Source organism: Gorilla gorilla, chromosome 7, assembly GCF_029281585.2.
Source record: "Gorilla gorilla gorilla isolate KB3781 chromosome 7, NHGRI_mGorGor1-v2.1_pri, whole genome shotgun sequence".
Classification (NCBI taxonomy): domain Eukaryota; kingdom Metazoa; phylum Chordata; class Mammalia; order Primates; family Hominidae; genus Gorilla; species Gorilla gorilla.
Window position 1 is genome coordinate 106,752,947 of NC_073231.2, and position 26,115 is coordinate 106,779,061.

General features: G+C 38.3%; 1 protein-coding gene across 5 annotated transcripts in view; it reads right to left on the reverse strand.

The window, feature by feature from the left end:
• Window positions 1–434: 434 nt before the first annotated feature.
• Window positions 435–26,115, reverse strand: part of YWHAZ (tyrosine 3-monooxygenase/tryptophan 5-monooxygenase activation protein zeta) — a 33,922-nt gene continuing 8,241 nt past the window's right edge. For all 5 annotated transcript variants that reach the window (XM_019032413.4, XM_063709417.1, XM_031014159.3 and 2 more), the window contains 4 exons: window positions 6,630–6,753; window positions 5,851–6,014; window positions 5,671–5,766; window positions 435–2,470 (listed from right to left, as the gene is read on the reverse strand). In XM_019032413.4, the coding sequence (XP_018887958.2) occupies window positions 2,411–2,470; window positions 5,671–5,766; window positions 5,851–6,014; window positions 6,630–6,753 (444 nt within the window). In that variant the 3' untranslated portion in view covers window positions 435–2,410. The remainder of the gene's footprint in view (window positions 2,471–5,670; window positions 5,767–5,850; window positions 6,015–6,629; window positions 6,754–26,115) is intronic.

Below are 26,115 nucleotides of genomic sequence, written 5' to 3' on the forward strand. Positions count from 1 at the left end.
CCCAGCAGGCGGAGGTTGCACTCAGCCGAGATTGCACCACTGCACTCAAGCCTGGGTGACAGAGCAAGACTCGTCTCCAAAAAAAACAAAACAAAAAAAATCCCACCTCTTCTGTCTAGCTATAAAATTACTTAAAAAAATATATATATATGATTATTTTACCTCCTTGGCTTGGGGGTCAGGAGAAATCAATCAGTAAGTGAGGTAAAAGAGCTGCGAGGGAAAAGGATTGTTGCCCTAGATGCAGAAGGTATCTTTTCTCCTGGAAATAAAGACCCCAAGGTCTCCATTGCACTTTTATTTGAATGTAATATTTGGGACAATTATTCAAAAGGGCCAATATTTCCCAATTTAATCTGAGGTCATAATAAAACAAGCAACAAAACAGTGTTTGGGATTTCAGTTTCTCACCCTTATCATCAAGACTCACTGCCTCCCATCATCAATATTTATTGAGCATTTACAGTGTACTAGGCACAATAGAACATACAGAAAACATTGTCCCTGCTCTTGAGGAGCTTACATTCTAAAAGAAAAAATACACCTCTTTTAAAATGGCATTTTTGTTTGGTGTTTTCTGCAAAGTACTGAGGAAATATTTTGTAAAGTGAGCTTTGGGTATAACTTAGCCCCATCATTATTTAGAGAATAGAGGAGGAAGAAAGAGGAAGGATTTTAAAGGCAGACAATGACAGACCATTCAGGATAGGTAGGGTTTTAAAGGGAGATAAACACAATCTCATCAACTAAGGAGAGATTTGCTGCAGTAAATAGGATGAGGGAAATAGTCTGTGGGATGCAAGCAAAGGAAGCAGGGTGCCTTAGACACTGAGTGGAGCCAGAAAGATCATGCGGCCTTTTTCCAAGTACATGGCCACCAAGTAAGAATGGTTGGTGACAAGACAGAAGGCTAAAACAGGAAGGTAATCTTGTGCACCTGACAAATAGAAAGAATAAAGGATCAAAATTGAAGGCAGGCTATAAGAGTATCAAGAAATTCTTAAAAACCAAAAAGTGATTTGGAAGCACAAAACTTACAGTTAATGCTACCCAATGTCATGATGGGCCAAGAACATTGTGGCTTCCTAAGTTAGAAAATGCCATATGCCAAAATTTTAAATGGAACATACTACATTTTTTTCTAATCAATCCCCCCCTCTCCCAGAAAAAATAGGAACTCATTTTTTTCAGGGTGGAGAGGAAGAGAGGGGATCATGGGACATGGAAACAGTAGTTATATTAGTAGTATTTTTGTTATGATAAATTTTGTGTTTAAACTTGGTAAGAGCCCATTAGCTGCCAAGAGGGAATAAGGAATAAATTTCAAAAAATGTACAATTTCCTTTAGAGAAGTTTCAGAACCAAGACTAATTTACATGAAAAGCTGTAGAGAAAGTAGTTGAAAAGTCCATTCATAAAACTTTTATTCCACTTACATGAATTTAATACACGTGTTCTTAACAATTATGCTTGGATTGTTCATGAAAATTTCATAAGACATTAAACAAAGCTAGCCATCATCTCAAGTTATTTCCCTGTTTACTATTTTTACAGCACATGCATGTTAGGCAAGTATCAAAAAAAAAAAAAAAAAAATCACAAAAGCAAAAATCCTAAAAAAAAAAAAGTTAAATACATGGGTTTTTGTTTTACTGCTGTGCTTGATATACATGAAGTAATGAATACCAAGCAATTCATTTTTCCTGCATCTTTACTTTTACATTTGTTCTTAGGTTGCCTAAAACATTTAAATACAAATAAAATGAGTGTAGCAAAAATAATGAAAGCTAACAGCAGGTAACTTTACAAATAATGGAATGTGAACCGTTTCTGCCCTTATCCAGAGTAAAATGGGTCACAACTTTGTCTAAAGGAACACTTCTGCAGCTGTAGTCAAAGGTGTACACATTGAGTATTCCACAGATATACATGGTTTAATATGTGGTATCCATGGGGTATGATTCTACCACAGCCTTGTAAGTGCTCCAAACCTTAAAGTACCCACAATTACTACACCTGTGACTGGAACCAATGATCCCTTTTATTCCCCACCAGGACAAACCAGTATGTAGGCAGTTTTCTTTGCTTAGACATGGAAGCAGTTTTACACTGGCCCTTGTGAAGCCACAATGTACCAAAAGTACTATGCCAAACACTTATAACTTGTATAAAAATTCCACATCCCCATATTGGCCACCTCAAGATGAAAACAGATAACTCCCTAAATGTTAACTGGCTCTACTCCCCTAATATTAAACATAAAAACCACATGGGAAATATAGAAATTCAAATAGAAGTAACATAAACCTGTCATAAATCGTAAACAAAAAACTATTTGTGGGACAGCATGGATGACAAATGGTCTACTGTGTAAATTTTAGAATGAGGCAGACAAAAGTTGGAAGGCCGGTTAATTTTCCCCTCCTTCTCCTGCTTCAGCTTCGTCTCCTTGGGTATCCGATGTCCACAACTGGTAAAAGAAGGAAAGATTTTTCAGCAAGTTTCAGTGGGATGGGGGGGCGTTTTCATATATGTGCCAAGATACCTGAATGTTTTAGTTGGAAAGCATTCTTAAAAAGATAGCAGCATCACTTAGCTTCAAGATACAAAAACATCTCAATATACAAATTTACTTTTTTTGTAACCACTATATAAGCAGGTTAAGTACACCACAGAGTTGCCTTCAAATAACCTTCAGATACAGGAAAGTTTTGGTTATCCACAGAAGGTGAAGAGAAAGTAGAAGAAATAATACTTTTTTTTTGAGATCGAGTCTCGCTCTGTCACCAGGCTGGAGTGCAGTGGCGTGATCTTGGCTCAATGAACCCTCCGCCTCCCAGGTTCAAGCGATTCTCCTGCCTCAGCCTCCCGAGTAGCTGGGACTACAGGCATGTGCCACCACACCCAGCTAATTTTTGTATTTTTAGGAGAGATGGGGTTTCACTATGTTGGCCAAGATGGTCTTGATCTGATCTCGTGATCCACCCACCTTGGCCTCCCAAAGTGATGAGATTACAGGTGTGAGCCACTGCGCCCAGGCCCTAAATTATTTTTTAAAAACTAAGCATCAATAGGTGTCAGAACCTAAAGAGCCCCAATATGAAAGATGGACGTCCAAGGTGAGTGCAACTATACCAGAAGCATCTAATTTGGCCCATGCTGAAGGAGCTAGGGTTGACTACTCTCCACTGGTAGATCTTAAAGTGACTCACACTCCAAACAGAATCCTATACTCCATGAAATTCAAGAACCAGCCTCAACACTGAGCTAAACTACAAATCAGCTTTCCTAACACTTTTCAAGAAAAACAAACCTTTATTTATCAGGTTGGTGCAAAAGTAATTGCAGCTCTTGCCATTACTTTAAATGGCAAAACCCTCAATTACTTTTGCACTACCCTATCATATGATTCAAAATAAATGCTGGACAAAAGCCAGAACCAAATCTTTTAACAGGTAAAAATGAAAGTTGTCCCATAGGTGGCAGGGTTATGAACTCTATTCCACCTGCTCCAATGTTAAAAATGTTGAAGTCTTAACCACTCTCTAGTGATTTTCAGAGGTAATCACAAAAGGATTCAAGACAATCTTAAATTTTATATATGACTTACACATGAAAACTGAGGGGAAGGGGAAAATACACTTATTATTATTTTTATATTCCCCAAATCATCCATTAGCTTCATTTATCTACTAAGCAAATATATCTCTGGCCTGGAAAGGAGACTACTTCCAAGGTCATACAGATAGCCAAATGACCTCTTGGAAACTGTGTGCTGCTCCTGTCAAACAAGGGGTTTTGTAATTGCAAGATGAAATTGTTTCTAATGTCTCTTTCCTGTTCTAACTTTCAAGGATTCTTGAATTTTCTGTATAAACATGCAAATTTGATACAAAATATTTCTTTTTCTAGAGTAATGTGTTGACAGTCTTGGTCAACCAAATTCAGAATGAAATATTAAGTTTTGGGATAATTTCTTTTCTTGACAGATAAATGTTCCAATCAACCTGTAATGGTGACAGCTGACACTAATAAGGCTCAGAGAAGACATACAAGTAGTGACAGAATTAGAATCAAAACCCTGGTTTTTTCTTTTTTTTCTTTTTTTTTTTTTTTTTTTTGAGACAGAGTCTCGCTCTTTTGCCCAGGCTGGAGTGTAGCGGTGTGATCTCAGCTCACTGCAACCTCTGCCTCCCGGGTTCAAGCAATTCTCTTCCTCAGCCTCCCGAGTAGCTGGGATTACAGGTGCCCGCCACTATGCCCAGCTAATTTTTGTATTTTTAGTAGAGATGGGGTTTCACCATCTTGGCCAAGCTGTTCCTGAACTCCTGACCTCGTGATCCGCCCACCTCGGCCTCCCAAAGTGCTGGGATTACAGGCGTGAGCCACCACGCCCGACCAACCCTGGTTTTCTTATTGCAATATGCGCTCTTCATGCTATACTGATAGCAAAATTCAGTTGGAAGCAGACAGTAGATCAGGGCCTCTCAAAAAGTGATGTGAACAAAACACAGTATCTAGGTCTCAGGTCATCATTTTAAAAATGTCGTCACTTCAAACTAGAAAAGAAAAATCCTTAATACTAAAGTTAGTTAACAAAGTGCTGCTTATGTTTGATATATAAGATTCTTTCATTCTTTACTGTGGCTTGTTATCTTGACTCAAGTATCAGAAAAGTTTATAGATAGCTCCAAATTGTGCTAATAAAGTAATTTTAGGTTTAATAAACAAGTATACAATACTATTCAAAAAACTCTTCAAGATTTTCAGCACTAGCATACAGAACTGGTTTATAGAAAATGGCAGTGGACTAGAATAAAGTTGGAAGAGAAATGTATAAAATGAGGTTACATAGTCCCCAAGAGAAATGGCCCTAGAAATCTAACAAAAAAACAGTAATACCTAGATTATGATCTGCAATTCTACCTCTTTACCTGACACACAGCAAATGCTTGATAATTTTTTCACCTAAGCCTCAAAATTTCAAATCTAGTATTTATCTGAAGGAGAAGAATGAGAAGACCTAAGAAACAAACGAGACATACAAATCAACTGCATTGTGGACTGAATTTGAATCCCAATTCAAATAACTTAAAAAAAGAGAGATAATTGGAATTCAAGTATTATTTAGATATTCAAACATTATTAGGGAATGATGTTGATGTTCCTGGTGTGATAGTGACACTGTTTCTTTTTATACATCTGCAGTATCCCAAGGACAATCACGACTTTTCATATTAAGTCATTTAAAATAAGAAGCTAGGCAAAATAGACTTCCACTTGGATTCTGTAGATAACTGAGATTTTGTAACTCAAGTTATTAATTCCCTACCATTATCTTTACAAATATGGAGGCAACTTGATGGGCAAGAAAATCATTCTTAAAGGAACTAAAACATGTAGAGTCTCAGCACACTTTTGATACTAACAAATTTTAACAAGACAGGTAACTCATCAATGTGTGTATTTTTTAGTTCTCAGTCTAATATTTCAGTTTCTGTAATTTTCCTTCATAGGACTTTAATAGTAGCTAAGATATATTTATGAGAGCCTATGAATTGTGTTGAGAAAAAATTTTAAAAAGATGTATTTAATAAAAAAAAAATTCCCTAGAGTAAAACATAACCTCTTCAACCACATTCATCACTAATGATGCTGTTATGTACTTACTGTCAAGTTGTCTCTCAGTAATTGCATTATTAGCGTGCTGTCTTTGTATGACTCTTCACTTAATGTATCAAGTTCAGCAATGGCTTCATCAAAAGCCTACGATTTAAAAACAGTACATTACATTTCAGTGCTCAAATAATAAAAACTGCTAAATTTCTACGTAACAGGTAAAATACATACTGTCTTTGCAAGAGAGCAGGCTTTCTCTGGGGAGTTCAGAATCTCATAATAGAACACAGAGAAGTTAAGGGCCAGACCCAGTCTGATAGGATGTGTTGGTTGCATTTCCTTTTTGCTGATTTCAAAAGCTTCTTGGTATGCTTGTTGTGACTGATCCACAATCCCTGGATAAGACACACCAAAACGTACTGAGATAAAGTGTGCATTATATCTTCACCCCTCAAACCAAACCTTTAATATCTCACATATCCTTTGAAATACTAACTTGTAACAGCTTAATATTTGTTAATTGAACAAGGTCCTTTTTTTTAAAAAGGGAGCTTTCTCCTGGTACACACTAGCCATTGGTCAATGTCAAGATAAAACAACTTTATAATCCCATTATTGTTATGTTTTTAAAAAATTGACTAGTTTTGACCTCCCAGACCCAAGCAATCCTCCCACCTCAGCCTCCAGATTAGCTGGGACCAAAGGCTTGCACCACCATGCCCAGCTAATTTTCAAAATATTTTTTGTAGAGAGAGATGTTGTTCAGGCTGGTCACTTTTCTTAAAATCTTGAAAAAACATCCCTGTACACAATATTGGCTTTTCAGAAAGCATTTATTTTAGAATAGCAGTATGAGGCAGTAGATGTGTATTCTCAGAACACAAAGAGCACTGCTACTCCTTATTCGGCACTCTAAGCAATTCAAAACAAGACATTATGTACGCTTCAGAGACTCTTCCTCACTATGTTATCTTATACAAGTTCAACCAACAGGTTTAAAAACAGCATACCTTTCTTGTCATCACCAGCGGCAACCTCAGCCAAGTAACGGTAGTAATCTCCTTTCATTTTCAAATAGAAGACTTTGCTCTCTGCTTGTGAAGCATTGGGGATCAAGAACTTTTCCAAAAGAGACTTAAGAAGAAAAGAAACAGACACAGTGAGAATAAAACATTTACAAAACTGAAAGAACTTGCATTTCTTAAAGAACAAACTACAGCCTAAGTTATAAAACTTTAACACCCAGTCACTGTCAATACAATTGTGAATGCAGCTGGCACATGAATTTGTGGTTTAAAGCAGAATGCTTTGGGCAGCAATACTTTAAGTTTGAAGTTAGTGTTCAGTTTATTATTTGAGGACAATACAATTGAACATTGGTCCCTGACAATGTTATCTATTTACATGCTGACTTCAATGAATGTGAAGCATGACCATTCACATTTAGGAACATTTTCTAATGAGCTGGCAAGCTTTCCATCTGAAGTTTCATGTGGTCATGACATGAAAATAGAAAGAACATATGGGATGAACCTTTTGGGACTCTGGAGAAATGACTAAAGCAGAAACCAATAATGTAAGACACTTAAGGAGTCCATGCCAGAGAAGGAGGAACAAAATAAACTTCATTTATAACAACACAATTCAAGCAAACCTCACAACAGATTAAAAAAAAACATTCAAAACAAAAGTTTTATTTTTCCTAAAGACAGTGGTAGGAGACTTACAGATCTTAAAGAGCAGACCTTTAATCTCATTGAAGTCATTTTTGGCTAGTAAGATACATGGTTACAGATCATCCCAGACAACAGATAAAATTAAAACATCATCCTTTAAAATTCTGTCTAAAACTACTATTACAATCTGAGTCATTTGATTAGGATTTTAAAAATTACACTCTTTAACTGATTTTAAAGCAAAAAGATTAGATCATTGTGTTGGGGATGGGAAGAAGTCTCAATAAATGTGTAATTTTTTTCTTTCCAGTTAAGGGGGAGAAAAATAATTCTAGTAGTAGAATTGGTAAACATTAAAGCAAAAAAACCCCAACCACCCATTCTCACTACCCCACTTCCTTTAAAGTTCAAGTACACTCTAAGAATGAAGGTGAAGTCAATTTTCAGCTGAGCTAAATTCCAAATCCATTCTTACAAAAAAAAAGTATCAGTTTATATAGCACCTACTTATATATAAAATATAAATTTGAAAAATGCTTTTAAATGGTAACTCCAACTTTGTGTTTACCCATTATGTTCCAATGGTGGGTATGTGAACAGTTTTAACCCAACTTCTTCCCCCAATTTTTTTTTTTTTTTACAACTCAAGCTACAGATAACCCAGATGAAGTGGCAGTAGGGCCAGATTGCACTGTGCTATATAAAGAGGTTAAAGGTGAGAAAAGTCAACCTGAAATGATGTTTCCTGCAATTATTAACCGATATTTAAAAATACTGGCCTGAGGCCGGGCACAGTGGCTCATGCCAGTAATCCCAGCACTCCGGGAGGCTAGGGTGGCAGGATCACTTGAGGTGAGCCTCGTCAACATGGTGAAACCCTGTCTCTACTAAAAATACAAAAATTAGCCAGGCGTGGTGACAGGCGCCTGTAATCCCAGCTGAGGCAGGAGAACTGCTTGAGCCCGAGAGGTAGAGGCTGCAGTGAGCCGAGGTTGCACCACTGCACTGCAGCCTGGATGACAGAGCAAGACTCCATCTCAAAATAAATAAAAAATAAAAATAAAATAAAACTACTGGCCGGAAATCAGAAGAACGTTTTGGTTAGGATAGCAGCCTCTGTCTTACACCACATTCATACTTTCATATTCAAAGTTCTCTTAGCTGCAAAAGTGTTTTGTCCTTTCAATACAATGCTTTTTACCACCTATGGTTACTCTGTGGAGATCTGCCTCAAACAGTGGAAGATACTTGCATTTAAAATAGTCAAGTGAGTCTTTCCACTTAAAAACAATGGTTTTAAGAAACAAATGACCAGGGTTTTCAAAAGTTTCATTGTTACACGAATTGTATTATTCATTCAACTATGGGAGATGGTATAAACATAGTGGCTTTGGGGTGAGTCTGGTTTTGAATTACAGCACTATACACTGTGTGAACTACTTAATCTCAATGATTCAGTTATCTCACCTGTAAGGCAGAGACCTCTAAGATTGTTGAGAAAAAATACACGTAAGCACTTAGGAGTAAGCACTTAATTAAATGTTTATTTCTATTATCACAATAACACCAGACACCATGCTAGAAGCTGGAAGCACAATATTCTGGTACTTCATAATCTAGCTGTAGAGACAAGGCTATCATTCCTTCCATTACAATACACTTTACAAGAATTGCAGGGCACGGTGGCTCACTCCTGTAATCCCAACACTTTGGGAGGCTGAGGTGGGAGGATCACTTCTTGAGTCCAGGAGTTTGAGACCACCCCAGTGAACATGAGATCCTGCCTCTACAAAAAAATTTAAAAGTTAACCAGGTGTGGTGGCACACCCCTATAGTCCCAGCTACTTGGAAGGCTGAGACAGGAGGATCATATGAGTCCAGGAGTTTGAGGCTGCAGTGATCTGTAATTGAATTATACCACTGTACTCTAGGACAGGGTGACAGTGAGGCTGTCTCAAAAAGAGTAACACTGCCTAATCACGTCCTTCACTTTTCAGTAACTTTAACCCCCTCTATGTATGCAGAGATGAAGGCCATAAACACATGCAGTTACTTAAGAGTGAACCAATCACTTAAGATGTAAAATTTTAAAGCTGTACTAAAAACTTAAATTTTTTTAGGAAAGGTGTTGATAAATGCTACTAAAAGTAGTAATCTATCTTTTGTAGGTAGTAACTTTGCACCTGGGTAATATGCTGAACTAAGCAGTTCCCTGGGAATTAAAATGGCAGTTAAGCACTTCTTTCCCCAAAGCTGAACACTGAATTAACCATAAAACAACTTTAAAGCTATTTGCTAGAACCCACAAGTAACAGGAGGGATGGGTAAACAGCAGTCAGGCTGCTTACTGGCCTAATGATAGACCAAAAGAACCAAACAAGTGGCAAGTGTTTCTGGTGAGATGCTGACCATAAGAGTTGAGAAAGGTGGCTGGGCATGGTGGCTCACGCCTGTAATCCCAACACTTTGGGAGGCTGAGGTGGGCGGATCACGAGGTCAGGAGATCGAGGCCATCCTGGCTAACACGGTGAAACCCCGTCTCTACTACAAAAAGAAAAAATTAGCCAGCTGTGGTGGTGGGCGCCTGTAGTCCCAGCTACTCGGGAGACTGAGGCAGGAGAACAGCGTGAACCCGGGAGGCGGAGCTTGCAGTGAGCTGAGATAGTGCCAATGCACTCCAGCCTGGGGCAACAGAGTGAGACTCCGTCTCAAAAAAAAAAAAGAGTTGAGAAAGGCATAAATGGCCTACTTCTAATAAATCGTCCTATGACATAAGCTAATTAAGATTTAAAAACCCAAAACCAAGCAAGACTGGATTAAAGATTAAATTTAAAGGGGCTAACACTGTAGCTCAAAAAAAGCTAACTATAAAAGAACATTTTCTGCCAGGTGCGGTGGTTCATGCCTATAATCCCAGCACTTTGGGAGGCTGAGGCGGGTGGATCACCTGAGGTTAGGAGTTCGAGACCAGCCTGGCCAACACGGTAAAACCTCGTCTCTACCAAAAATACAAAAAATTAGCCAGGCGTGGTGCCACACGCCTGGAATCCCAGGTACTCAGGAGGCTGAGGCAGGAGAATCACTTGAACCCAGGAGGCAGAGGTTGCAGTGAGTTGAGATTGCGCCACTGCACTCCAGCCTGGGCAACAAGAGTGAAACTCTGTCTTAAAAAGAAAAAAAAAAAAGGAACATATTCTCAGCCTCAATGGGGTTCACTAGAAAGGACGTGATTCCACAATCAGGAATCAAAGTTATGGCGAGTATACTAGAAACTGTCAGGATAATGGAAAGAACAGGACATGAATGGCTCCAAGAGACAAGACCAATTAAATTTAGCAAGAGGGAAGATTTCTGTACAGTATGAGAAAACTTATGAGTGGTCCAGTACTGGAACCTGCTCAGTGAATTCCCTCTTTTCACATAAAGGTAAAACAGGAAACTAAAGAGGGTAACTTAGGTATTTTGTAGAGGGGATTCATAAAGAAGATGTCATCTGTTTCTTTTAAAAAAATTTTAATTGACAAAATAGTTGTAAATATTTTGGGGGTGCATGTGATATTGATACATGCATACAATATATAATGATCAAATCAGAGTAACTGGGATATCCATCACCTCAAACATTGATTTTTTTTTTTTTTTTTTTTTTGAGACAGAGTCTTGCTCTGGCACCCAGGCTGGGGTGCAGTGGCGCAATGTCGGCTCACTGCAACCTCCTCCTCCTGAGTTCAAGCGTTTCTCCTGCCTCGGCCTCCTGAGTAGCTGGGATTACAGGCATGTGCCACCATACCCAGCTAACTTTTGTATCTTTAGTACCAATGGGGTTTCGCCATGTTGGCCAGGCTGGTCTCGAACTTCTGACTTCAGGTGATCCACCCGCCTCAGCCTCCCAAAGTGCTGGGAATACAGGCATAAAGTCACTGCACCTGGCCTCAAACATTGATCTTCTATTTGTGTTAGGAGCACTGCAATTCTTCTAGCTACTTTGGTAGAATAAATAAATGTTAACTATAATTTCCCTACTGTACTATTGAATACTAGAACTTATTTCTACTATCTAACTGGATTTTTGTACACGTGGTCTTTTTCAATTCTAAGGGAAGACAGAGTTCACAGAATTAATTTAATGGTAACATAAAAGAGGCAATTAAGTATGTTGCTTTGTCAAACTGACCAAAGAATAACAAATCCAAGTTTTCCAGATTTGGAAGCCAGAAGATAAAACCCAATGTAGGAAAAATAGAAAAAAATGAATAAAAGAACAAAAGAAAAAGGAAGCAGCACGTTATCAGAAAGCAGCAGTTACAACAAAGCAGAAAAAAACATGGAGGTGCACCAAGTAGAGAATGGAAGGGAGGAAAGGGCTAATAGCTACTTTCAAAATATGCAATAACTTCAGAGAATATCCTGCTCAACACAGAAATAAACCTCCTAAATTTCGTTCACCTACAATAGTACAATGAAAGCAATCATGACTGAAATAAAGTCTGAAGTAAAAGGGGGAGGGAGTGGGCACACCATAATATAAGGAAGTATACACTAAGTGTCACAATTTCAACTGTATTTAGAACGAAGTCTCGCTCTGTTGCCCAGGCTGGAGTTCAGTGGTGTGATCTTGGCTCACTGCAACCTCAGCCTCCCCGGTTCAAGTGATTCTTCTGCCTCAGTCTCCCGAGTAGCTGGGACTGCAGGCACATGCCACCACACTCAGCTAATTTTTGTATTTTTAGTAGAGACAGGGTTTCACTGCATTGGCCAGGCTAGTCTTGAACTCCTGACCTCATGATCCACCTGCCTCAGCCTCCCAAAGTGCTGGGATTACAGGTGTGAGCCACTGCGCCCGGCCAACTCCAACTGTAAAACAAGGGCTAGGTTGACTGAAGGTTCAACTTGTAAAATTTTTCAATTATCACAGTACATTAAGTTTTTAAACCAAATCTAAATGGTTTTCAGGTCAAACAAAATTCAAGCACATCCTACACTCAAGCTAAATCAAGGCTAAATGTTAATCTGTTGAATCTTCCTGAAATATAATCTCATTTAGAAATCCACAGTATTTCCTCAGTTTACTTCAAAATGTGGATGGTTTTACTTTTTTCCCTCCCATTAATTTTTTTAATTTTTATTTAGAGATGAGGTCTTGCTCTGTCACATAGGCTGGAATGCAGTGGCCCCATCATAGCTTGCCCTGCTCCCATTAACTTTTAAATATGTTTTTTCATGACAGCCACTGTCTTTTAAAGATATCATGGTCAACATTTTAGAAAATACCCAAGATTAATTTGCTGAATTAGAGTTAATGCATTTATACAGCATTCACCCTAATAATATTAAGTGGGATAAGAAATCATTTACTCAGCAGCAAAATGCCACAAGAAGCCGGTATCTAATACTCTTTGGTAAACAGCTCCTAATCCTGAGTTAAATATGTGATATGAGCTCTGAAGAGAGGACACTAATCCTTAACCTAACCAACAGGTAAATTACATGAAATTTGAGATTTTAGAGATAAAAGAGATTTTTCTCTCTACTGCACCGTAGTATAATTAACCTCTTAGATTGTGAAAACACTTCCAAGAGATGTGGTTCAAATAACATTTTTCCTCCCAAGCCAGTTTCCAACAGATGCCTTAATCCAAAGATAGTCTACATTTACAATGATGTTTTGTCTTTAAAATTAAGTCTATTAAAATTAAGGAACCACATAAATTGACAGGTCATCTGTTTCTGATCCCTTCTTGGCATAAACTCAACCTGATCCCACTAATATGAATTTTATAAACACTCACTCCTGCCTGTAGTCAAATATTCCTAATGAAAAGTTAATGAACTGAGAATCTATCTCTAGTGATATGCCTTTCTCCCTGGTCTTTCAGTATGATTACCCCTAAACCACCAAAACAACTGCTGCCTGAGCTGGTGGCAAGACTTTAACCTTTTGGGCATTCAACACTTGTTAGAAAAGCTTGATGTAATGCAAATCGTATAAACTCTAAAACCAGGCAGACTTGAAATTCCACCCTAACCCATTAATTTTGAGAATTTACACAATAGCTAATCTTTATTTTCTCATCTATATGAAAATCCACATCAAAAGGCTGTTATGAGGTCTACATGAACATATAAACAGGAAGGCACCATTCACAGCTCCCAACCGAGAGTAGGCATTCTACTCACTGGTTGCTCAGTTATGTGAAAATAAAGTATGGAGATTCTGACATTCAAAAATCTGCTTTAGTGCTCTTGTACTCTTAAGTACATCATTTTGGCTTTGGTAATCTAAAATTTGTATAACTAGGAAAAATGGTGAAGTAGGATGCAAAAAAGTTTTCATTCAAAAACACAGGATTAAGACATATCAAAGAACAAAAGAAAAAAAGAACATTTCCTTTAGTATTTATTTTCTCTTTTTAAACAACAGACTTGTTAGGAACACAAACTATGGAGACAGACTGCTTACTGCCTAAATTCAAACTCTGTCACCTTGACAAAACTCTGAAATCTTCCTGGGTCTCAGATTCTCATCTGTAAAAGGCGAATATTAGTAGTAGACATAATGCACAAGGTTGTTGTAAGGATTAAATGAATTAACATATAATAAGCATTTAGCAGAGCCTGGCAAATAGTAAGCAACAAAGAAGTGCTGCCATCCTTTTGGAAGGTAAAAGTCTAGTGTCAACCACATTAGACTGCAAGTACTGTTTGTACTGCAGTAACTGATCTTAACGCACCCACTCACCCACCCAAAAACCACCTTAGCTCTGAACTCCCTCTTATGTGAAATAATTTCCTAATATTTAAGTAATATTACCTTATTTCTCCCAACCATGGTACATATATACTACCTCTATAAATAGGTACATCTTCTAGGAAAAAACCCTAAACGGTAACAATACTTCAAATTTATGGCTTAAAAGTTTGTCTCAAGACACTTTTACAGTCATAAAAAAGTAGAAAACTAAGATCATGGTGGTAATAATTATTTTCCAAAGTTCTCATTTTTGCTCCAAACCTTCAATTTTATCTGTCAAAAATATCATTTTCCCTTAAAGTGAGAGGCTCAATTCATTTAAGATATTTGTCGAATACCTAAGTCTGAATACCCACAGCTTATCATCTGCCTGCAGTTCTTTGAAGAAAAAAGTGTTCCATAAAAAAAGAAAAGCAGCTAGTTTATCTCACAATTCAAATAACTGCAAGTGTTTTTCTTAGAGACAACCACTGGACTTCCCATTTTGCCTCACTGAAAGACGTCTATTTAAGGGCTATTAATAATGTTTCAGATTCAAGGACATTAAAAAAAAGTCTTTTTTCTTTTTAAAAGAAACAGTGAGTGCATAATGGTAAAGAAATACAATAATCACTAGTACAGTATAGTATCACTGCCTTGATTAGCGATAAGGAACCAGTAAGTTTGAGCAACCCTTGGGTTTGCACCAGTGCTAAATGTCAACAAAGTGATAAGAATCAGTATTAACAGTATTTGCCATGAAAATAGTTGTGACCTGGCTCGGCGCAGTGGCTCACGCCTGTAACTCCAGCACTTTGGGAGGCCGAGGTGGGTGGATCACGAGGTCAGGAGCTCAAGACCAGCCTGGCCAAGATGGTGAAAGCCCGTCTCTACTAAAAATACAAAAATTAGCTGGGCATGGTGGTGTGCGCCTGTAATCCCAGCTACTTGGCAGGCTTGAGGCAGGAGACTCACTTGAACCCTGGAGGCGGAGGTTGCAGTGAACTGAGATCATGCCAAAGCACTCCAGCCTGGGCAACAAAGCTAGACTCTTGTCTGAAACAAACAAAAAATTAGCCTAGTGTAGTGTACACTTGCACTCCCAGCTACTCCAAAGGCTGAGATGGGAGGATCACTTGAGCACAGGATGTCATGGCTGCAGTGAGTGCACCACTGCACTCCAGCATGGGGGACAGAGGGAGACCCTATCTTTTTTTTTTTTTTTAAAGGGGGGTCTGGCTAAGTTGCTACATACCCAAATAATAGAATACTATACAGACATTAAGAGTGAGGAGGTACAGGCTGGCTGTGGTGGCTCACGCCTGTAATCCCACACTTTAGGAGGCCAAGGTGGGTGGATCACCTGAGGTCAGGAGTTCGAGACCAGCCTGGCTAACATGGCGAAACTCCGTCTCTACTAAAAATACAAAAATTAGCTGGGTGTGGTGGCAGGCGCCTGTAATCCCAGCTACTCAGGAGACTGAGACAGAAGAATCACTTGAACCCAGGAGGCAGAGGTTGTGCCATCTGCACTCCAACCTGGGCGATAGGGCGAGACTGTCTCCAAAAAAACAAAAGAGTAAGGAGGTACCTGTCAATATGAAGCATAAGATACACATCAAAGTGTGTGTGGGGGTACAATTTACAAAACTAAGTATATGATCCTTATTCTTCAAGGACAGAATTGTTTACTTTGCACATAAATTCCCAGGATACACAAAGGACTAACAGAGATTACCTCCAAGAAGGCAGGATGAGGTTACAGCAGCTTTATTTTTTCCCTCTACATGCTATGCTCTTAACACCTAAATTCTTAGGAGCAAGTACAATTTAAAATAAAGATTACCAGCCTGGGTGACACCCCGTCTCTACTGGAAAAAAAAAAAAAAAATTGGATGTGGTGGCACACGACTGTAATCCCAGCTACTCGGGAGGCTGAGCCAGGAGAATTGCTTGAATGAACCCGGGAGGCAGAGGTTGCAGTGAGCCGAGATTGTGCCACTGCACTCCAATGAGTTAGACTCCATCTCAAATAAAACAAACAATTATGGTTTTGCACCTTTAACTTTTCACACACATATATATTCTTAATCTACTCATAGGCTCTATTAAAGGCACGTTCTACACATTTTAAGCACTCAAAAATATTAAACTCCCTGACTGAATAATATATGCATAACTGTAATAGCTTCATTTAAATAAAACATTTTAAAACTATCTTGGAGGATATTTTAATAGCTCAACATCCTAAAAACTATTTTTCAGAAAGTCTTCATCATCAAGAGTGTATTACCTTACCAAATTCCTAAATAGTTAAGACAAAACCCGATACAAATTGAGGTTGACACTACATTCAATAATGAATATTCTGCTGTAAGAGACAAAACAATGTTCTACTTCTCTGAAAACCTAAGAGATTGCTCATTTAAAATACGTGAGTGCTGAACTAAACACATATATTCAGAAACAGCAGCAAAGGGGCAGGCTAAGCACCTCCTAATATGGATAAGCTCCAGGTTTCTATGTAATGAACAAAGAAGAACCTAAGAAAAATCCTGCAGAGAGAACTGGAAGAGAGTGTGAGGTTGCAAGGCAGAGTAAACTTGTTAAGAAGTCAAGGGTCCTAGATTATGGTACTAATTCTGCTAACTAAGAGGCAAGACAGGCATTTCAAATACAAAACTATGAGCAGCCTCCTCCTCACCTGAATCTTCTTGTGTTTCACTACAGCATTATTTTCAAAATCTCCCTTCCAATGCCAGGAAATCTCCTCTAACATAATGAATTTCCCACCCCACCATTATCCCTTACATTTCTTTAAATTCAAGATCACTTTTTTTCTTAAAAAGTAATCAGAGAATTTATAAACTAAGGGTCCTTAGACCAAACCCCAAAATTATGAACAAGAACTCAATCATTAAGTATTTGTACATTCACCTCAGCCCTGAAGAATAGCCAACCTGCCACTATACACTCAAACCACTGTGCTATGTGCTGAGATTTGGGCTTGCCAACTAGAACACAAGAAGCCAACTAATGAAAATAAATTCGAAAAAAAATTACAAGTTACAGAGCTGGGATCCTATTTTCCCCTTTGAAGAAGCAACCTATTCAGTATAAACAGAGGCAGCTTATTTAAAAAGCACTTTGGCAAAATAATTTAGTTTGTAACCTTTGATAAAGTAATCATAATCTTAAGGCATATACCTTAAAAAAGATTCAATGGGTATTTTGCACCATGGGGTGTGTTTTCAGAAGTCCTAACAGCATAATGCACTATCTAAATATAATTGGTTAAGTAATAGGACGACACCACGTGCCTCTTAATATAATGCACTGAGGAGCACACCATATCACTTCCAGGAGTTCTCACCAAAAACTCGCAACCTAAATTTAATCATGAAGAATCACCAGACAGGCCGGGCACGGTGGCTCACTCCTTGGGAGGCTAAGGCGGCCAAATCACTTGAGGTCAGGAGTTTGAGATCAGCCTGGCCAACATGGTGAAACCCCACCTCTACTAAAAATACAAAAATTAGCCAGGCATGGTGGCGGGTGCCTGTAATTCCAGCTACTGGGGAGGCTGAGGCAGGTGAATCGCTTGAACCTGGGAGGCAGAGGTTGCAAAGTGAGCCAGGATAGCTCGCCACTGAAGTCCAGCCTGGGGGACAGAGTGAGACTCCATCTCAAAACAAACAAACAAACAAAAAGGATCACCAGACAAATCGAAACTGAGAGACATTCTACAAAATAACCAGCCAGTACTCTTGAAAAAAGTTCCAAAATCATTAGAGGCAAAGACTAAAACAAGACTGATCCACATTAAAGGAGAGTAAGGAGACATGTAAGCAAAATGCAAAGTGTAATTCTGGATGGAATTCTGGAGCAGAAATAGGAAATTACAGTAAAACAATTTGCTAAATTTAATTAAGATTACAGGTTACATAATAGTGTATCATTTACTTTAATCATTTTCCTGATTTTAATAATTATACTGTAGTTATTAACATGTGGACAATCTGGCAAAATATATGAAAAACTCTTCATATTTTTCCAACCTCTTTCTAAATCTGAAATTATTTCAAAATGAAAAGTTAATACATTTTAAGGAAGTCCCTTTTAATTGTCTTTATTTCTGAAAGATACCCTTTTTCATACCCTTTTTATGCTTTTTTTCAAATTTCCTTATGTGGCTGATACTACTTTTGTATTTAACACAGAAATGTTACAAAAACAATGATACATTTGTAAAGAAAAATATGTGGCGTGGAGAGAAAGTTCTCATCTTGTCTTAAAACAGTATTTCACCAACTGGTCCTAATATTAAATTTAATTCGCACAAAGATAATTAGACATCAAGTGTCATTAGCAAATAGCAAATCCCCCCAGAATATCAAAGCAAAACAATCAACCTCTAATGAGACATTTATGAATTGAAATTTGCGAATACAGCTGGGCTAACTTTGACATGACCTCACCAAATATGTGAGTGGGAGAAAGATCAAGCCTCCATAACCCATTCTTCTGTTTTAGATTGTAGTCATGGCTCTCTTCCAAAACAACAAACGAAGAGGGAGACATTAGGACACAGACATGCCTGCTTTCATACAAAGCATACACACACCAGAAGTTAAAAGGTTGAGGTAGCAAGTAACTGAGGCACAAGAGCCCTCAAAAGTGATTCTCAATTAAGTACAGCACCCTAAATATAGTCTGAAACAAAAATCGGCCGGGTGCAGTGACTCATGCCGGTAATCCCAGCACTTTGGGAGGCCGAGGCAGGCGGATGACCTGAGGTCAGGAGTTCGACCTCCTGACCAACATGGAGAAACCCCATCTCTACTAAAAATACAGAATTAGCTGGGCGTGGTGGCGCATGCCTGTAATCCCAGCTATCCAGGAAGCTGAGGCGGGAGAATCACTTGAACCCGGGAGGCAGAGGTTGCAGTGAGCCAAGATCATGCCATTGTACTCCAGCCTGGGCAACAAGAGTCAAACTCCATCTCAAACAACAAAAAAACCCCGCTGTTTTCAATGAAATTAAAGCCATTTATTTTGTTATTCTGACAACTCCTCATCCCCCGCTACAAACCCAGTATCTTGATAGCAGATTAAATGTCATGTTTCAATCTACAATAAGGTGATACTACATTAAGGGACTACAAATATTAATGCTTACTGTATGACCTCATGTAAATAGCTGAACCCCTGAGCTGCAGTGTCTTGATCTGTTAAAATAAAAAGGCTAGATCAGATGTCCCTTCAACCCTAAAATTCAACGACTCAATGAAATTTCTGTATACTTAAACATATTTCGACAAATCTATAAATTATGTAAAACTCCCAGTTTATATTATTCAATTTAAAAACTCACAAAAATACCCCACAAATGTCATTTTAATAACATCCTCATTAATAGGAGATTTAATTCCAACTCTTCAGCATAGTGTAGTTCAAATTTCTGGTCTTGTACAATTCTCTTATGCAGAGATAACTTTCCTATAATTTTTATTCTGTAGAGACACTGGGCCTTGTATAAATCCTAGATCTCTTAAAATTTTAAAAAGAAATCATGCAAGAAGCCCATAATCTGTCTCACATTAGGGGCCCATAGATTTGGAAATTAATCTCTTACTCCCCCTTGTGGCCGGAGTGGCTTCCATTCTTTGATTTGCAATTTCCTCACTTGCTTTCAACCAACCAATTAGAAAAGTGCTCCACCAGAAATGCTAATGATTAGGAGGTGTCAAGAACTAATTTATTAAGTCTTTTAGACATTTTGACTTTAAATTATTACCTTTCTATGCAATGTGGCCTAACAGAATAAGATTTTAAGCTGTGAACATATGTTCTATAAATAAGGTCATCTATAAGCAGGCTTGTGCCTAATCACTTAACGCATTTTCCATTAATAGATGGCAAATCTGCACTTTTAATCAACAAGAAATCTGGCAAAGCAAAAGTATATTATCCCTGATGTTCAAGAACTGTTAAAGCCAGCCTAAAACTTTATTATTAAATATAATTCCTGTTAAAAGAGTAGCTGCTCCCTGATATTTACCCCAAAACAAAAGATACCTACACTAAACAATGCTGATAGAAAGCCCGGTCTGTTCTGTTCTAAAACTTTTTTTTTTTAATCAACTGGGTGAAAGGGCTAGCAGGAAGTGAGAATAAAAACTGCCAAATTAAATCAGGTTCAGAGAATTGTCTCCCTCCGAATCATGAATGCTAGCAAAATAATCCTAGAAGGAATCAGTGTTTTAAGAACATCTAAGGCTGGGCATGGTGGCTCACACCTGTAATCAATCCCACTTTGAGAGGCCGAGGCGGGTGGATCATCTGAGGTCAGGAGTTCAAGACCAGCCTTACCAACATGGAGAAACCCCGTCTCTACTAAAATACAAAAATCAGCTGGGCGTGGTGGTGCATGCCTGCAATCCCAGCTACTCAGGAGGCCGAGGGAGGAGAATCGCTTGAACCCAGGAGACGGAGGATGTGGTGAGCCAAGATCACGCCACTGCACTCCAGCCTGGGCAACAAGAGTGAAACTCCATCTCAAAAAAAAATAAAAATAAAAAAAGGAACATCTGAAAACAAATTTTGAAATGTTGTTCCTAAAGATTAAAAGTGAAATACTAGGCCAGGTGCAGTGGCTCATGCCTGTAATCTCAGCACTTTGGGAGGCTGAGGCAGGCGGATCACGAGGTTAGGAGATCGAGACCAACCTGGCTAACCCAGTGAAACCCCGTCTCTACTAAAAAATACAAAAAAACTACTTGGGTGTGGTGGCGGCCACCTGTAGTCCCAGCTACTAGGGAGGCTGAGACAGGAGAATGGTGTGAACGTGGGAGGCGGAGCTTGCAGTGAGCCGAGATCGCGCCACTGCACTCCAGCCTGGGGGACAGAGCGAGACTCCGTCTCAAAAAAAAAAAAAAAAAGTGAAACACTAACAAGTATCAAAAAGAACTTATATGAAAAAGAACTTAATGAGTAGTTAAGTATAAACTTAAAAATTATTGACACTCACTGAAGGCGTTCCTCTTCTCCCCTCCCCCAGGATCTAGGCCTGTGCTGAAGTTTCTCACAAACCAAGGCCCAATTTACCAGTATTTCCCTCACGATGCTTTTTATTGTTGGTGGTGGTGGTGGTACTTAAAACGCCTCATTTTTCATAGGCCTTTTTAGCTTGTACGTGGCACGCTATGTATTATGGATAAACTACATAGGGGGACTATATTTTATCAGCCCCTTTTTAAAAAAGGCTAAAGACCAGCTTTTCTATGTTCAATGAATTTGCAGTACTTTTCCCTCTTTGACTTGTATTATTTGTGCATGTCTATTTCCCTCTCCAGACTGAAGAGCAGGGGCTTTTACATTTATTTTTGTAATAGCACAGGGCTTATAAAATAGCAAGTTGTCAAATATTACATAAAAAATTTCAGCTTTCTAAAGTTCTCTTAAATTTAATCCAAAATTTATAAATCAAACCACAATAAAGTGATATCACAGAGGTACAAAAGGTAAAGCAGTATACGTATTTGCTATTTAACACCACCACAGGGGTGTGTTAATTGAACAATTTCCCCAAAACATCCTAGAGGTAGATAGTATTATTCCCATTTTGAAGATGTGGAAACAGAGTCACAGACAAATGCGGTAAAACTTGCCCCAAATCACACAATGAATCAAAAATTCAAAAAGTCTGCATAGCTCATGCTAAGTTTTATCACCTCTCTTAAAGTAAGGTAGTATACACTTTAGTTAATTTTTAGAAATGTTACACAGGGATATGCTTAAAGTTTTATCTCTGCTCCAATTAAAGAAAAAGAGCCTGATGCTAGTCCTCCATTAGATGGCAACAATCAAAGGGCAACTGGGAAGGAAAAGTCGTTACTCTTACAAAAAGCAGATTGCTTGAGTTGTCTTATTTCCAAACATCTTCCAAACACAATGCTAAAGGACTCATCAAATTGTTGAACTGAGAACTTGCCTGTTCTAGGCAAGAACTACAGCTTGCCTATATAATACTACCTTCAACTGTCAATTCCACAGAATCACATTTTAAGTAGGTATTTTGCATAATATTTTCATCAAGTGTCTCTTGGTTGAATGTGGTCCAAGTATGTCATTCTAAACTGGATAATGTTTATTACGTTTAAGGAGCAAAAAAATTATAAGCTGAGTGTTCATAAGTCTTGGATCAACAAATAGGTCTTTCTCAGAAAAGCGTTTGTAATTAATCACTTAGATGAGAAACAGTCCGCATACCAGTGGGTTCCTTGGTATAACGCTAATTTTTAAAAACTCTAGATCCCAAAAATTGTTTGCAAGTTAGAAATTAACTGCCACTAAAAAACATTTCTAGGCCGGGTATGGTGGCTCACGACTATAATCCCAGCACTTTGGGAGGCTGGGGTGGGTGGATCACCTGAGGTCAGGAGTTCAAGGCCAGCCCGGCCAACATGGCGAAACCCCGTCTCTACTAAAAATACAAAAATTAGCCAGGCATGGTGGTGGGTGCCTGTAGTCCCAGCTACCTGGGAGGCTGAGGAGGGAGAATCGCTTGAACCCGGAAGGTGGAGGCTGCAGTGAGGCGAGATTGTGCCACTGCACTCCAGCCTGGATGACAAGGTGAGACTGCTGTCTCAGAAAAAAACAAAACAAAAAACGACAAAAAAAAAAAAAAATCTCTAACCTCCCAACTCATTAAACGATTCAAATAAAATACTAATACAACAAAAATTGGGCAGTCCCTGCAAATTTAATGCAATAATCCTTCTTAGATTTTAAAATTCAACACATGCATACAGGCCAACCCATTAAGCAAATCTTATGTTGGTCCGCTTAACTTTATAGATTAATACTTGGCTGAAACTATCCTTATATTCTTTTACCTGTTGTTACCACTGTAAGCACATTTTTATTTGGGGGAGAAAGGAAGGCTCACAACAAATCCTGTCAAAAGAAATCCACAAGAGCTTACATGCTGAAACTTTTTAATAACCTATCCAATGTAAACAAAAGGGCAGGTGTCACACAAAATGATCTTACTGATATCAAGTCAGCTATATTCATCCACATGGCTTTGGTGCCTGAATGGCAATAGAATAAAAAACTAGTGAAATCTGCCAATATGTAAAACTCTATTCTACACTACACTACTACTTCTATCACATTATACCTTACCAGAAAACAAAACTAAATCAATGACAACTGCTATTGCACAGTAACTTTCACATATACAAGCTTTTCATAATTAAAGGGAATTACTGACTAGAGAACAAGTGAATGATCTGTTACATAGAAATACACATAATAAAAAAGAGAGAACTGCTGATATGGTGGCCAAGCACACCGTTCTTCCCACACCAAAATTTACATTTGTGCCATCTAAATATCAAAGCATATACTCCTTCAGTGTACTTTACAAATACACAAATGTTTTCAAGGAGAAAAGAACAGAGCCAATCTTCTGATGCTGAAAGACAGACAATCAAGATTAAAATAAGTCCTAAATCGAGTAATGAAGCAGAAACCCTCAGGCCATAAAGATGGTAATTAGCAACAGTTTGTATCAGGGATAGTCAGACGACCAAACTAAAGCTAAAAGCCTCTTGCAGGGAATTCTGGCAAGGATCAAGCAAATAGATGGAATGAAATCAGCATTTTAGAAAGATTAGAATAAGAAATACATGCAACATAGAACTGAAAGGAAAAATAAGAGTAACAAGTCCAAGTGAATGACCACAAGCAGCAGTAAAAAGATGTTTATAATTTAGCTTTTGTCCGTTAAAAGCACATCAAGTTTATCCTTACAGTATCATTTTCCTATTTGGCAATGTGCACTTTTCTGAGTATAATCCTGGGAACTATACAATTCAGCGTGAATGTAAAGGATAGGGAACCAATGATATGGGAAACATCAACAGCTTGTAATCTGAAAATTAAGTCAAAGTTGAGTCCAACATGTCGTGTGATTAAGTCTAGAAAACATGCTAAAATTGGGTAGTTATAAAAGAACAGGCAGTTTCAAAAGGAAAAGGAACGCTGGCTTTGAGTATATTGAAACTGACAGCAGTTCTAAGTCCCCTAAAACCTTGAGCGGTGTTTATTCTCTATGTGGAACTGTCAAGAGTAAAGCAAAAGCTATGGGAACTAGGATGAAATCACAACAGGGAACCAGGAATTCTACAAAAAATTCTAAGAAACTTATTAGAATTTCAATAAACTATATGCTAACTTTTAAAACTTGATATCAGAACACCTGTCATTCTGACTTAAAAATTCTCACACACACACACACTTCAACATAAATATGCCAAGAGTAACTTACTTTGGAATCAAAAATTTGAGAAATTAATCCAAAGGTCCAATGACATTTAATTCAGTATTATAAAGGCAAAGCTAGTTTCCCTTCCCATCAAACAGCAAAGGCCTCTACACCTTTCCATTCCCTTTCCTTTATTTTCATCATTTCCACTTCATATACCTCAGACTTTTTGTATTTGTACAAAATATGTCATTGGGTGTGGCACTTTACATTAAAAAAAACTGAACTTTATTACCAAAGACACTGTCCAGGCCGGGCGCGGTGGCTCATGCCTGTAATCCCAGCACTTTGGGAGGCCGAGGCAGGTGGATCACGAGGTCAGGAGACCAAGACCATCTTGGCTAACACGGTGAAACCCCATCTCTACTAAAAATACAATACAATTAGCTGGGTGTGGTGGCGGGCACCTGTAGTCCCAGCTACTCGGGAGGCTGAGGCAGGAGAATGGCATGAGCCCGGGAGGCAGAGCTTGCAGTGAGCCGAGATCGTTCCATTGCACTCCAGCCTAGGTGACAGAGCAAGACTCTGTCTCAAAAAAGAAAAAAAGAAAAAAAAGACACTGTCCAATTTTTTCCTTCCTGAGACCACAGAACTGGAATTATTTATACTTTGAAACATACCAAAACCATGAAGACATGTAAATATACAGTATATCTTAATAAAATAAAATAGTAATAGATATAACCCTACAGAGTTCTTTGGAGAAGCCCTTATTCCAATGAGCTGTCTAGTGATTTTCATCTTAAAAACTAACTCTACATAGCAGTTTTTAAAGCCCAAGGCACGTAATAATATATTCAGACTAAAACGGACCCAAAGCTGCTTGCTTTCTTATTTCTGTTTAATAGTAGTTCTGTGGGCTGGAGATAAAAATCAGTGACCCATAACCACAACTTAAAATTGCCCTGAGCAAATAAAAACGTAGAGCAGCAATAAAATAGAACTCAGTCAAATTAACAGAATCACTATTAAGATTACTCAACTGCAGTTGCCAACTGTTATAAATGTTAGACACACAATTTTACACTGCTTCCTCTCGGAGACCTCCTATCAAGTCATTCTCTGCCTACAGCAGTGGATTTTAAATTTTAAAATGAAACCTTTAAAATTTGATGGTTGGCATGGACCTTCTGCCCCAGAAAAATACACAATTTTAAAGGCTTCTTCAATCTTCGAAATTCCATTCGTGGACTGTAAGTTAAGAGACCCCTGCACTATTATAGGCAGGCTCCCACTTTTAAATAGAACTGAAAAGCTAAGATAAACAGGACACAGAAGGTAGTCAAGGTGCTTTACCTGACTCTCATTCCCCACAACCCTGTGGGATGAGTATTATTCCTATTTAATTGAGCTTAGTTTTCTCAGAGGGACTGAGTGATTTCCTCAGGCCATGCATCTATTAAATGGTAAAACTAGTTTGACTCAGTATCTTGAGCTCCATTATTCACCTCGACATACTTCTTTGAGTTTGAAAGAGGCTTCCTAGACTGTATTTCCTTGGTATTCATTTCATCATGTGCAAGATAAAAACTACCCAATTTTTGGCTGCCATCTTTCAGGTTTAAAGAGATACTAGTGTTGAGTCCCTCCCCAACTACCAAGAGAGCTTTTGTCTAAGCATCTGGCAGGAAAGGCAGATTGCATTAGTTCACATATTGCAGTTTCAAATTAACACATGGAAGAGAAGAACCCCAAGTTCTTTTACATAATGAAAAGTCCACATTGTGAAGAGCACGCCAGTGACCACTTCCCACCAT